The sequence below is a fragment of the Myotis brandtii genome, unplaced genomic scaffold (assembly GCF_000412655.1).
Source record: "Myotis brandtii unplaced genomic scaffold, ASM41265v1 scaffold132, whole genome shotgun sequence".
Taxonomy (NCBI): domain Eukaryota; kingdom Metazoa; phylum Chordata; class Mammalia; order Chiroptera; family Vespertilionidae; genus Myotis; species Myotis brandtii.
The window spans coordinates 1,120,152-1,135,490 of NW_005354673.1; the positions used below are offsets into that span (position 1 = coordinate 1,120,152).

The window sequence follows — 15,339 nt, forward strand, 5'->3', positions numbered from 1 at the left end:
GTGCCCTCTCACAGTCTGGGACCCCTCAGGAGATAATGACCTGCTGGCTTAGGCCTGCTCCTGGGTGGCAGAGGGCAGGCCCAATCCCTAGGTGCAGCCCCTGGTCGGGCTCAGAGCAGGGCTGATTGGGGAGTTGGTGCGCCGCCCCCTGTCATGCACAGAGCAGGGCGGATCGGGAGGTTTCGATGGCACCCTCAGTCACGCTCAGGGTAGTGCTGATTGGGGGGTTGGGGCACCGCCCCCTGTCACACTCAAGGCAGGGTCAATGGGGAAGTTGCGGCGCCACCCCCTGTCACGCACAGAGCAGGGCCAATCAGGGGGTTGGGGCGCTGCCCCCTGTCACTCACAGAGCAGGGCCCATCAGGGGGGTTGGGGTGCCGCACCCTGTCACACACAGAGCAGGGCCGATCAGGGGGTTGGGGAGCTCCCCCCTATCAGGCACAGAGCAAATTTTTATTTTTTAAAACAGATTTCTTCTTGGCAGATTAATCAAAGACAATCTGTCTACATTCTGAGTGCTGCCACCTGCAAGATCACCGTAACAGACTCCTAGGCCCAAGTCCACCCGCTACCACACCCTTACCCCACCCCAGACATGACTCTGGGGTCTGCCTGAGGCCAGCAGTGTGAAGATGACCAGCACCTTCCTAGCATGACGACCTTGGACCATGTGATTGCTACCCAGCAGTCGGAATGGGTCTCCTTCAATGAGGATCCACTCTTTCCCAGCCCTTCTGAGGGTAAGTGGTGCTTTCATTTCCTAAGGGAAAGGATTGGCAAAGAACCGCACCTGCTTGCTGTGGCTTCCACTTGATTATTCTTTGGGTGGAATCTTCATATGGAAAAAAGAGCCAGTCTGTCACTTTCCTGAGATGCAGGTTCTTCTGGTTAGAAACCTGGAGGAAGCGTCTTAGGAACCTTGGGTTCCCACACAAGGGCCTGGAAACAGCACAAGTATTGGCTGCTTTCTTCCAAGTAGCATAAACTTTCTATTTACAATGTACTTTACACTCAGCCCTTTGGGTTGTTACTCCTACTCCCAGCAGCAACTTGGATTTTCTCAAATTTTAAAGTGTAGCTGTTAAGAGTGACAGGCTGTAGAGGCAGATTGCTTGGGCTCAAATCCTGGCTCCATCACAGATGAGTGACATGCCCTTGGATAGACTTTTTATTCAACATCTCTGTGTGGCAGTCTATGTGCAGCACAGATAACCACAGTACCTACCTCACGGTGGTTGTGAGGAGTAAATGAATTAATTTATCTGCCTGGCTCATGGAAAAGCTCTGTAGTTGTCATCCATGATCATGATGAAGATGGCCAACCTGACTTCTAGGGAACTGGTGCCAAGGCACGAAGTTCAAGGTAGGGTACAGGAGATGGTTGCAGAGCCATGTCAGCTGGTTCTGTTCTACTGCAGCTGCCTCTGCTAAACCTGTCTCTCTGCTAAACCGAAACCAGCCCGCTTCATTCACAGCACCTAGCAAGTGTGAGTTCCGAGGTGTGCTTTCGTTATGCGTCCTGGAGGTGTGGCTAGTCTGCACTGAATTGTGCTAAAAGTGTGAAATACTCACACTGGATTTCAAAGACCTAGTAAAAGTTAAATTTTTCATTAACAACTTTTATGTCACTTACGTGTTGGAATTATAAATTTTCAACATACTGGGTTGAAATATATATTATTAAAAGTAGTTTTGCCAGTTTCTTCTTACTTTTTTTAATGTGGCTACTAGAACATTTAAAAGTACATATGTGGCTCGCTTATTTATTTATTTATTTATTTGACCATGCTAATCTAAAGGCTTTATTAGATTATTTGTTAGTTTGAGTTTTTAAAAAGTTTTTATACAGTGCCTAGCCGGTGTGGCTTAGTGGTTGACTATCAACCTATGAACCAGGAGGTCACGTTTTAATTCCTGGTCAGGGCATGTGCCCTGGTTGTGGATTCAATCCCTAGTGTGGGGGCGGGGGGGGGGGGGGAGAATGCAGGAGGCAGCCAGTCAATGATTCTCTCTCTCATCATGGATGTTTCTATCTCTCCCTTTTCCTTCCTCTCTAAAATCAATAAAAATATATTTTTTTAAAGTTTTTACAAAGTAAAATGGACCACTTTTTATATACAGTTGATGAATTTTCCATGTATACATGTGTGTAGCCACCACCACAACCAGAGTATAGTTCTTTAAAAAAAACACAATTATTTGAAGGCTGTTAAATGTTTCAGGACCAATAAAGTGAAACAAATTGAGGGAAGAGCTTCTGCCATGTTTAGTTATCACTGGTGCAGGGTTTGCACCTGGTAGCCTGCAGGTGTGTAATTAGGACTGTGTGGAGTTTGAGGTTTAAATTGAAGTGTCTTTAGTCCAGACAGGAGCTCTCCAGGTCAGCCATACTCTCTACCAGTCCTTATTGCCTTTTGCTTTTCTCCTTCGACTCAGTTATATTTCTTGCTTGGCCTCTGTGGGCATTTTTAGTTGTGACCCTCCAGAATTGGTGTAGATGCTGAGATAAGAACAGTGAACAAGACTACCCCAATCTCAGCCTGGTCATGCTGAGGTTATAGTTTTGAAAACATTGCTAGGAAAACACTCCTTTGGCATAGAGGCAGATGGGCATGACTGTTGCTTTACCCTCACTCACTGTAATGGTGAGTCCTGTGATCACCCTTTGCCCATCCTTTGTTTTTCCGTCCTCGCACGTGAAGTCATGTGCTGTCTGGTGTCTGTTTCAGGGGCCACCGAAGGGCACCTCCCGGGACGGTCATCATCCTCAGACCAGTCCGAGAGCTCCTCCGGGGAGAACCACGTGGCGGATGGAGGCTCTCAGGACCTTTCCCACTCGGAGCAGGATGACTCCTCCGAGAAGATGGGCCTCATCTCTGAAGCAGCCTCTCCTCCTGGGAGCCCTGAGCAGCCCCCACCTGACCTGGCCTCGGCCATCAGCAACTGGGTTCAATTTGAAGATGACACACCCTGGACCAGCACTTCACCACCTCCTCCTAAAGAAACAGGTGGGACAGGTAGGAGGCCAGGAAGGGATCCGGCTCAGGTCTGCGCTCCTCGGGGATGCTTCTCCTTGAGACTGTAGAAGGCTGCCAGGTCTACTTGACCTGCTCCCAAGCCTGAAGCACTGGCCACAGAGGGGAGAGCAGGCAGAGGTCTCATCTGGCTTAATTCTACAAACCATTTTTGTGTTTGTTTTAAAAAATATATTTTTATTGATTTCAGAGAGGAAGGGAGAGTGAGAGAGATTTAGAAACATCAATGATGAGAGAAATTCATTGCTCGGCTGCCTCCCGTATGCCCCACACTGGGGATCAAGCCCGCAGCCTGGGCGTGTGCCCCGACCGGGAATCAAACCATAATCTCCTGGTTCATAGGTTAACGGCTCAACCAATGAGCCATGTTGGCTGGGCTGCAAACTGTTTTTGTTATCATCAGCATATGGAAGGATTTCTGTGTTCTGGGCCATTTCCAGCCTTTCACTCTTGTCCCTTGCTATTGACCTGTCTGGGAGGTATGCATATTTCTTTATCTATTAGGGATTAGAATTGCATTTACTCTGTACCTAAATTGTCAACTCATTACGCATAGAAATGAATGTCTCTGAGTGTGAACCACCAACCATCTCTAATAGAATCACCAGTTAAATATGGATATTTTTGTGTCCCAAACCTCTTGAATCCAAATCTTCAAGGGGGCACTGTCTTTAGTGCTAAGTACCTGATATTGTGGGATTTCAATGGCCGGAAGCTGCACTGGAGAGCTTGGCAAAGCCAGAGGAGTTGCTAGTCCTCACCTAGTAACCTGGCTGCAAGGGTGACTGGATAACCGTGGGAGGGCTGTGTTCATTTTCTATTTACAACTGTAACAAATTACCACCAAACTAGTGGCTTAAACAGCACAGTGTTATTATTTTACAGTTCTGTAGGACCAACCTGGATGCCACTCGGCTAAAATCCAGGTGTTGTCAGGCCAGCATTCCTTTCAGGAGGCTCTCAGGCAGAATGGGTTTCCTTGCACTTTCCAGCTTCCAGCAGCCGGCCACATTCCTTGACATGTGCCCCAGGCTCCGTCTCAGGAGCTAGCAGTGCTGCATCTCTCTGTGCCTTTGTTCTGTGCACATCTCTCTAATTGACTCCTGCCTCCCTCTGCATTTGAAAGGCCCTTGTGATTACCTTGGGCCCCCCAGAATCATCCTGGATAATTTCCCCATCTCAAAGTTCTTTTTGCTGTATAAGGTGCCCTACTCACAGGTTCTGGGTATTAGGTGTGGACATCATTTGTGGGGGGCATTATTTTGTCTGCCACAGAGAAGAGCAAAAAAGCAAGGCTGATAAGTTTTTCTGTTGATAAGTTAAATGTTTTGCTCGTTTCAATTTTTTTAAAACAATTCCTTTGTTTTTCAGACATGCCTTTAACACCAGTAAAAACAATTTTAGGAAAAGATGAAGTGTAATTCTACCATATAATAAACACTTCCACTTTTACTAACCGATTTGCCCATTACTGTATGCGTTTTCCTATTTAAGCATCAGATTTCTCTTGTTGGTGAGAAAGCCTCTGCCCTAAAAGCAGCAAGGATGAAGTGACAGGTCCAGACAGGCTTCCCGGTGTAGCTGGAGGGAGGCAGTAACCTTTTCTAACACCTGACACTGGCGAGACAATGGGCTGATGAAGCACTTATACATGTGGCGAAAGTTACTGAGTGCTGGGCAGTGAATCAATACACAGTATGTTTCTTATTTTTAGTAAGATAATGCGTACTGAGTGCTTACTCTCCCAGGCACTACGCTCAACGCTTTGTACTCCTCACCACAATCATGTGAGGAAGGTATTAATATTATATTCATATTACACACGAGGAGACTGATGAGACAGTGGTTTTGGAAGTTGCCCAAGGCTTTGCTGGGAAGTGTCAGAAGAAAGCTTCCGACGCCAGGCAGGCAGGCCCCAGGATCTCAGAACAGCCTAGGCATGTTCAGTGGTATGTTCCGTGGATCTGCCTGCCCAGCTGTAGTTCCCTCCGCTCCCTCATTCCTGGGAGGCTGGGAGGTGAGGGAGGGATGGGGTGGTATTTCTCCACTCGTTTGCCCTAAAATGGTAATTGATTATATTCATGGCATTCAGATTCTTTCACATCTTGTTCATTCATACCTGGTCTTTAGCCTTAAATATGCCTCAGAACTATTTATATGACAGATGAGTCAATTTGCTTCAATTCTTCACCACTTATTTTTGCAAACTAACTGGGGATAGCCATAACTATGTTGCCCCCATTTGACTGAGGATCCTGGCCTGTAACGGATGATGTTATGGATAGTGTTGAAAGCTTATGGCCCTGGCTAGGTGCTCAGCTGGTTGAAGTGTGTTCCATGCATCAAAAATGTTGTGAGTTCGATTCCCAGTCAGGGCACATACCTGGTTGTGGGTTCAATCCCTGGTCAGGGCGAGTACAGGAGCAACTGATTGATGTTTCTGTCTCTATCTCTCTCTCTCTTCCTTCCTCTCTCTCTAAAATAAAAAAACAAGCATATCCTCAGGTGAGGATTACAAAACAAAACAAAACAAAACAAAACAAAACAAAACAAAACAAAAACCTTATTCTTTAAGGCAGCAGTTCTCAAAGTGTAGTCTATAGATCCTGGGGGATTCCGAAGACCCTTTCAGGAATCAGAGTGGAGTCAGAGTGATTTTTATAATAACTCTAAGATGTTATTTACCTTTTTCACTGTATTGGTATTGGCATTGATGGTACAAAATTAATGGTGAGTAAAACTTCTGGCACTGTGTACTTAAAAAAGTCAATCTCACTTAATATCCTGATGAAGTAGTACAAACTCTTAATTTTATTAAATCATGATTCTTAAGTATATCTCTTTAATATTATCTGTGACAGGTTGGGAAATATGCATAAAATACTTCTTCTCCATATCAAAGTATAATGGTTGTCTTAAAGAAAAATGGTTACCTAGAAAAATAATTGGGTTTAAAAATTTTTCAATTAAAGAAATAAATGAAAAAAGTTAAAATTATTTTTGAATGTTTATAATTAAAACTAGAGGCCTGGTGCACAAAATTTGTGCACTGGGGGGCAGTGTCCCTCAGCCTGGCCTGCACCTTTTCTAATCTGGGACCCGTTGGGGGGTGTCTGACTGCCAGTTTAGGCCTGCCCTCCCCTGCCTGCCTGATTGCCCCTAATGGCTTGCTCCCCTGCCGGCCTGATTGCCCCTAACCGCCTCTGCCTCAGCCCCTGCCACCATGGCTTTGTCCGGAAGGAAGCCGGACGTCCGGAAGATGTCCGGTTGAACCCATTTAATTAGCATATTACCCTTTTATTAGTATAGATAATGCAAAAAAGTCCTTTACTAAAATATTAATATTTTAAAAACAGATCCCCCAACACTTGCGTGACTGCCACACACATCTCATCCTAATCCCAGCACTAGTTGTAATAAGACATGTTTTATAGGTCTCCCTTCATTTGCTTTTAAACTCTTACTCAGTTTTGCCCCAGATCAGTAGTGCCCACCTGAAAAAACTGGGGCGGGGTGGGGGGGCAGCTTATATAGAATGAGTGATTGTCTAGTGCAGCCGTGGGCAAACTATAGCCCGCGGGCCGGATCCGGCCCGTTTGAAATGAATAAAACTAAAAAAAAAAGACCGTACCCTTTTATGTAATGATGTTTACTTTGAATTTATATTAGTTCACACAAACACTCAATCCATGCTTTTGTTCCAGCCCTCCGGTCCAGTTTAAGAACCCATTGTGGCCCTCGAGTCAAAAAGTTTGCCCACCCCTGGTCTAGTGTTTTTTAGTCTAATCTGACAATATAGAAATGAACTATCAGTTTCCCATTTACCCATCCTAAAAATGCTTCTCTTAGCTTATGAATTTCCATCAATCAGATATATAATGGGCTAAGCTTCAGTATATCAAGTAAAAATTACGTTGGTATGGATAACACATGAATGAATTGGAATTGAGTAAGCAAGATATTTGATCTGTTGTATTTAAACATGCAGAAATTGAATCTATGGAGAATGGTGGAATATGTAGGTATGTCTCCATGCATAGCAGGTAGTGAAGTTCAGCCAGAAAAAAGGGCTCTATGGGAACTGAGTTTTGGCTTCAGCCATTTTCCCAGTCACCTAAGTATCAATAGAACAAACAGACTCTTTCCTATAAGATAGTTGCAATTTCTTTCCATTTCATTCCTCGTGTTCCATTTGCCTGTATTAAATGCCCAGCACTTCTGATAAGACAGAGGTCTCTGTGTCAGGAGAAAGGGAAAATGTATGTCTTGGATCTGTCCCTTGCAGCTTCTCTGTGAATATCCTTATATGAGAAGATTATGATCTTGGCCTAAGAGAAATAGGTGGGAGGACCAAAAAAAGAGAATAAATGGGACCAATTAGGGCTGTTCCTAGTCTGGATTTCCAGAAGCAGACAGTAGAGCCTTACTTAGCCAGCTGTGCCATGCCTTAACATCTGGCTTGCAAAGAGAAGTTAGGAAAGAAAGAAAACACACACACACACACACACACACACACACACACACACAGTAGCAGGTGAAGAAATGTTTTTCTGGGATGCTCCTCTTCTTCCCCCAGTTCCCATGCCTTCACTCTTTCCAGTTTTTCAGGCAGATGAAGCACACACACACACACACACACACAAAGAATTTATCCTTTAAGCTGTGCCACCTAAGAATAAAGGCTGGGGAGCATTGGATTTCAGCCTGGAATGGGAATGTACTCTTGGCCCTAATTAAAATGCAAGGAGGCTGTAGGCATGGTGGAGTTAGGGACAAAGAGACTGTCATTAGTGGTAAATCTCTTATTTTTGTGGCATTTAAATACCAGAAGCTGAGCTGGTAGCTTAGGGAAGCCAGGGAGTTGCTAGTCCCCACCCTGGTGACCTGGCTACTTAGTTTATTGTTCACTGAAGCATACCAAGGTCGATTGTATAACCTGGAACCACAGCTGGTGGGGAAAACAACTCCAGAAATGCTTACATCCATCAAGGGAACAAGTTTCTTTTGGATTTCAACTAGGGCAGGATTTGCAGTGAATTAAGTGCCATTGTGGTTGGTCTGGGGAAAAAGAGATACAGATCTCCCTTAGAAAAAAAAATATTAATAAAAGCAGTTGAGTGACAAAGCCCTCTGTAACCATATGTATAGGAAAGATGACTGGCATCAACTCCTTGGACCTGAGGATACTAGGGTGAGAGGGCACATAAAATCATGCCTCTTGAATCGTTTGTAAAAAATGTTTCCTCCATTCCCTGACATTTGGTGTAGGCCAACTTTGGGATTCATATCTCTTTGGCTTAAGAAGACCACTTTGGCTCAGACTATGTTGATAAATATTATCTTTAGAAAGATTTTTATTAGAGTTTTAAATGTCAGATACTTAAGACTTAAAACAGCCACAAGAATACTGTTCACATCTCCAGTGTGAAGATGCCATATGATCGACCTGCATTACATGGTGAAAAATATAGAGAAATGTAACTGAAAACTCATTTGCTGAATCTTGAACTAAATGCATAGCTATTCTGTTAAACCCTGAGCAGAATGAAAGTGTTTTGAAAAATGAGCTTCTGGTGAATCTGTTCAAGTAAAAATGGAATCTTTATATTATTCTCTAAAAAATATTTTGAAATGAACTTCAACTCAGGTAGTGTTTTATTCATACCGGGGCCTTTAGCTATAGTGTTTCTGAGTTTTCCTAGTTGCAAAAAGTTTTCCTAGCCTAGTATTTTGCCTTCTCTGTCTTTAAAATTCCACTGCACACCAGGAAGACTGTAGTGGCCATTCTTTACAAAGATTCTTTCAGAGCAAAGTCTGATTTTAAGCACTATGCAAGTGTGTGTGTGTGTGTGTGTGTGTGTGTGTGTGTGTGTGTGTGTGTGTGCTTAGACTGTTTGCAAATGCATGCAGACAAATTGACTGGAAGAGCAAAGTTCATCCTCAAAATTTTAAAAAATTAAGGCGTTATTATCAGCATGAGGCTTCCTGTTCACTTGTCACGCTTTGCACTGACCTTCCTCTGCGGACATGGCCATTTGGTAGCAAGGCCAAGGCTGAATTGGACCCATTATGCAGATCCTGCAGGATATGCATAGTTACAAACATAAAAAAAAACAACAACCTTTTATTTCCGGAACATTTGTCCCTCAGCCCAAGCCATATACTTGTATTCCCTTGTGCTTCAAATGTTTGCCCCAAAGACTTGGGCTAAGGCCTTCCCATTGTGTCTGGGGAAGCTCATTATCTGGGACCAGAGAAAGAGCCACTTGTTTGGGGAGGACCAGTGATGATGTCAGCCGTTCAAGAGGGAGGCAGGGGGACAGCTGAGAGACTTAATCCCGGGGAAGTCTAGCCCAGCCCAGCGGGTAAATTCTATTATGTTTTTCATTCTGCCACTGGGGGTGAGTGGTGGGTGGGGGTGGAATAAGATCCCAGACCCTTGGTGACTGTAGCTGTGGCCCACTGCATTTGGCATGCATATGTATATCCCTCCTCAACAGAGAAGGTCTTCTTTTCCTTTAATACCTTGAATTGTTCTTCTCCACTTTTTAATGTAATCCGTGACCTTTCCAGAATCCATCTCAGACAGGGATGTCCTCAGGAATGAGTTTTAACAGAGCCCTTCTTCCTCAGGGCCCTCTCCACTGGGCTCCACACTGCTCTAATCGCCACCTCTCTTGCTGTTCCCAGCAAGTTCTTTTCTGTTCTTGCTGTTCCCTGCATCCCTTAGAGCTCGTCCACATTTTCACTCAGAGCTCTGCTCAAGCGTTCCCCCCCAGCTTTTCCCGCTTTAAATGTGTACACCCCGTGTCTCTACCCAAAATTAGGTTATATATTTGTTTCTTTGGTTATTGTCTCACTTCCCCAGTAGAGGGAAGGGACTTTGTCTACTTCATTCACATTCTGTCCCAGATTATGGTGCATGGAACTTAGTCGGTGCTCACTTAGCATTTGTTGGATTAATGAATGAAAGGTGAAAGATGTACTATATGAAACCTGCTATGGAATGACTAAGTGACTTCTCTTTATGGGGGCAATGGGCTGTTAGGTTGAAGGACAGCCACCTCAATAAAGTGAAAATTTTTTAACAAAATAGGTAAAGAAACTAGGCCAGTCTCTTCCTCATCATGCCCTTTTCTTATTAGCTGACTATTATTTGACTTCCCATTGTTATACACACAATGCATATACATACATACATACATACATATATATATATAAACATGCCACACACATGTACACAGACTCATAGCATATACACATAAAGTAACATACACATACATGGCACACACACATGTACATATATACAGAGTGGGGCAAAGCAGGTTTACAATTGTTTGAATGGAAAATAATACAATAATTTATAAATAATAATAGAAGAATAAACTATTCCTCAAACTCACAACTGTAAACCTACTTTTGCCCCACCCCATATGTGTACAAAACACACGCATACTTTTCCTGGGGGCTGCCTTAAAAAACACACTTAAAACTGTCCATTATATTTTTGTTGGATTTGAAGGTACCATCATGTCATGGGGGAAAAGGGGTCTCTCAGTGATGGCTTTTTACAACTACCTAAAAGGGACCTTGAAATATTTCACTAGAATGTCAATATTATCCTTTTCCAGAGCCTGTGCTAGCTCACCCAGGTGGCCTTGTGGCCTGTCTGACCCCCTGTGTGGGACAGAACACTGTACACTAGGCAAGCACACATTCATTAACTAGCTCATTCATGCAACAAAATTTAGGTGCTGGGAAAGCAATTATGAGAAAGTTGGCCACAGTCCCTGCTCTCTCCAAGCTGAGGCTGCCGAATGGTTGGGCAATCTGTTACCAGTGAAGCCTTGTGGAATGAGAGGACTCCCTCCGAGCCAGTCCTGGGACAGCCGCTCCCTGTTGCCAGCTGTGAAATCGCAGGGGAGTCACACAGAAAGACCACGATTTGATCTGTTTTGGACTCATGGATAGGCATGTTTATAGCATTGGAAATATCATATAGCTCTAGTGAGTAGACATCAAAGTGTAAATAAAGGACATGACATCAAAATGCATGTAAGTATTGAAAATGTTCATCTACCCAGGATCCCAAAGGATAAAGAGAAAGAGAAGTAATGTATTTGCTGTGTTGGTGAAGCTGGCAACTTGTACATTTATTATTCATTCAACCAATGGTGCCTTGAGCCCCCACTGTGAGCCAGTCACTGTTCAAGTCACTATTCCTGCCCCGTGGAGCATGTGTTCGGTTGGGGGAGCCATTCCAGAAACACCATAAAGAAGTAGACAATGTAAGTGTGTTAGGTAATGTGAGAAGTGGGAAGGAGAAAAAAAATGAAGCCCAAAAGGGGCTGCGTGAGGGACAGTGTGAAATTTTACAGAAGGCCAGGGAGTGTCTGTGCTGCAACTTTTGAGTGAAGACTTTAGAGAAGTGAAGGAGCAACCTTGCAGAAATTGGGGAAGGAGGCTTCCAGGCGGAAGAAACTGCAAGCGAGGAAGGAACTAACTACAAGTGACTGGTCTCTGAGGGACACCGTGTTCCTGGGGTGTGACTGCAGTGGAGGGAACGGGGCGGGGGGGGGGGGGTTGGGGGGGGAAAAGAGACAGGCAGAGAGTCCTGGGACTCAGACCACGCAGCTCCTCAGAGGACACGGTGAGGACTTGCACGTTTACTGTGGGTGAGATGGGGAACTAGTGGAGGGTTCGGAGCACAGGTGTGGGTAAAATTTGACTTAAGTTTGAACAGATAATTCTATTAAGACTGTGGCTGAGGCCCTAACTGGTTTTGCTCAGTGGATAGAGTGTCAGCCCATAGACTGAAGGGTTCTGAGTTCGATTCTGATCAAGGGCATGTACCTTGGTTGTGGACTCGACCCCCAGAAAGGGGCATGCAGGAGGCAGCTGATTGATGTTTCTAACTCTCTATCCTTCTCCCTTCCTCTCTGTAAAATCAATATTTTACAGAAAGAAGAAAAGAAAGGTGTGGCTAGGACAAGTGAAGAAGCAGAAAGAACAGGTGGGAGGTATTTGCAATGAGCCAGGCAGGAGAGGATGGTGGCTGGCACCAGGCTGGTAGCTGGGAGATGGTGGGCAGGGATAGGATTTCAGACATGTTCTGGAGGAGGGACTAGTGCAAGTTGTGATGGACCGAATGTGAGAAGACTTAGGGATGACTGGAAGGTTTCAGTCTAAGAACCTGAAAGGATGAAGGAATTGGTGTGGAGGGAATCACAGGAACGCAGTTTTGGACACGGAAAGTTAGATCCAAGTGGAGATTTCAAGTAGATTTGGACATAAGGATTTTGTCTGGAAATGATAACAGCTACCACTGAATTCTGTTTGAGTACTTCTTTTGTGCCAAGCACTTCTCCAGGTTTTTTGTCATTATTAACCTAATCCCCTTCTGAGGTGGGTACTATTTTTAGCCCCATTTTACAGGTTAACCGTGCAGAAGAACAGACGGATTAAGTCATGTGCCCCAGGCTATAGGGCCAGATTCAAGATCCTTGTACATACCTCATAGGAGAGGGAGAGGCAGATTTCTATCTTTCATCACTTTTTTTCTTGCAGGATGGGTGGGGCTGGGAAGCACTGGGAGGAGGGCCACCTGCTGCTACCAAAGGCCCACCCCGGGGAGAAGAGTTCAGGCTCAGTACTTCAACTCTTTTGTGGCCTGAGGGCATTCAGCTCAGAACCTAAATAAAGTGATTCATCCAAGATTTCTAAGTGGATAATTAAAGTACATTAGACCAACTGAGAACAGTCTGTGAGATGTAGGGATGGTGCCTCTCCCAGCTGCATTATTCTATGTTTCTCTTTCAAGGGAAATATTAAAATGTTATCTAAGAAATGTAAAGATCTAATGTGAAAATGTAAATAATTGGAATAGTTTTCTTTCTAAGTCATTGGAGTCTTTTGATATGTGGTTTTAATAAACCTTAACTATTTTAAGGAACATATTTTAAATGTATATTAAATTTTTATTTTTTAATAAAAGGAACCTACTTTAAATGTATATTAAATTATAAAGATCAATAGTTCAACCCATCACCCAGTTTAATAAATAGAATGTTGTCATAACCCAGAAGCCCTTGGGTTTCCCTATGATCATTTCTTCTAAACATCCTCTTCCCTCCCTCCGCATCACCACTTTTCTGTTTTGTGTTTTGTGTTAATAATCACATTACTTAAGATTTTTAACAGCTATACTACCTACACATGTATTAAGAATGATATAATTGAATTTCACCTGTTTTTGAACTTTATATAAATGGAATAATACTGTATATATTATTTCATGGCTTGCTTTTTTAACACACAGTCTGTGAGATTTTTCCATGTTTTTACCTGTAATAATAGTTCCTTTAGTTTTTATTGTTGTGAATTCCATTATATTAATATCCCACAGTTCATTTTTCTGTTCTATTATTGGTGGATATTTGAGTTGTTTCTACTTTTCTGGGAATTAAGAATGTGCTTCTTTGAGCATTCCTTTTGTGTCTTTTTTTCTGGAAAGACTCTAAACATAAATCCTGGTGAACATGTGTAAGTGGTTATCTTGTATAAGAAAAGTTGGAGGGGCCCTAGCTGGTTTGGCTCAGTGGATAGAGTGTTGGCCTGGGGACCAAAGGGTCCCAGGTTCGATTCCAATCAAGAGCCTGTACCTTGGTTGCAGGCTTCTCCCTGACCTGGGCCCTGGTCAGGGCTCATGCAGGAGGCAAGCAATTGATATTTCTCTCTGTTTTTCCCTCACTCCGCCCCCCGCCCCCCCAAAAAAAACAACAACAAAAAAAATCCTCGGGAGAGGATTAACAACAACAAAAAAAAGTTGGAGGGGAATTACTGTGCTGTAGGGTATGTTTATCTTCAACTTATTCAGATAACACCAATTTATCTCCCATCAGCCATCCTATATAATAAAAGGCTAATATGCAAAGTGTCCCCTTGGGAGTTTTGACCGAGAGACTGGGAGTTTGATTGCTTGCTATGATGTGTATGCTGAACACCAGGGGGCGGGGTGGAATATGGTGGGCGACCAGCGGCAGCGGTGGGGTGCTGAGGGAGCAAGGGAAGGAGGAGGTGGGGAAGCTGGGAGGCAGGGAACCTGATGGGCCCTGATCTCTGGCCAGGCCTAGGGACCCTACCTGTGCATGAATTTCGTGCAGCGGGCCTCTTGTATATATAAAAGAGGCTTAAGCCTCACTTGCTCACGTATACTTGGAATTGTCATTTCTATCTTTGTCATGGGGAGGTAAGGAGATAGGAAAGGGAGGTAAGGAGAATGGTATTTCATGTGGTTTTAATTTGCATTTCTTAGATTACTAATGAGGTTGAGCATCTATTTTTTTTCATTTGGATTTTTTCATAAGATGCCTATTCAAGTATATTCTTGTTGGGGCTTCTCCCTTTTTTCTTGCTGATTTCTAGGAGTTTCTTGTGGATTTAATGAATGGCAGATATTACCTCCTACCCTGTGGGTGGTCTTTTCACTCTCTTTATGGTGCCTTTTTTGTTCTTGTTAATCCTCACCCATTTTTTCCACTGACTTTTTTTTTTTAGAGAGAGTGTGAGGGAGAGACCGAAGAAGGGGAGAGAAAGAGAGAGGGGGCGGAGAGAGAGAGAGAGAAAGAGAGAGAGAGAGAGAGAGAGAGAGAGAGAAAGAGAGAAAGACATCGATGTGAGACACATGGATTGATTGCCTCATGCATGAACCCTATCAGGGCCCAGGATCTAACCTGCAACCCAGGTACATGCCCTTGACCAGGAATTGAATCTTCGACCCTTTAGTGCATGGGCCAATGCTCTAACCACACAGCCACACCGACCAAGGCTATGGTGCCTTTTGGTGAAAATAAGTTCTTAATTTTAATGATATGACTTTTATTTTATGCTTAGTGCTTTCTGTGCCTTGTAAAGAAAATCCCTATCCTGAAGTCATGAGCATATTTAGCTATATGTCTTCTAAAATATTTCTTGTGTAGCCTTCCACACTTTGACTTTCAGTCCACTTAGAATTGATTTCTCTGTATAGTGTGAAGTAGGAATCAAATTTTTTTCATATAGTATTTCCCCAATATTATTTCTATTATTTTATTTATTTTAAATACTTATATTTTAAAAATTCTATTTCATTCATACCTAATAGCATGATGCTGCTCATTAATATGAGGGGGGGAAAACCCATGCTAGGATTTTTTTTTTTAATTAAATCTTTATTGTTCAGATTATTACATTTGTTCCTCTTTTTTTCCCCCCATAACTCCCCTCCTCCCAGTTCCCGCCCCACCCTCCGCCCTCACTCCCCACC

General features: G+C 43.6%; 1 protein-coding gene across 7 annotated transcripts in view; it reads left to right on the forward strand.

Moving 5' to 3' along the window:
- STON2 (stonin 2) overlaps positions 1-15,339 on the forward strand; it is a 125,118-nt gene that overhangs the window by 25,533 nt on the left and 84,246 nt on the right. For 4 of the 7 annotated variants that reach the window (XM_014534681.1, XM_005860135.2, XM_005860133.1 and 1 more), the window contains exons 2-3: positions 485-740; positions 2,730-3,017. In XM_014534681.1, coding sequence (XP_014390167.1) covers positions 653-740; positions 2,730-3,017 — 376 coding nt within the window. In that variant the 5' untranslated portion in view covers positions 485-652. The remainder of the gene's footprint in view (positions 1-484; positions 741-2,729; positions 3,018-15,339) is intronic. The other 3 variants (XM_005860136.1, XM_005860132.1, XM_014534682.1) reach the window with 1 other exon arrangement.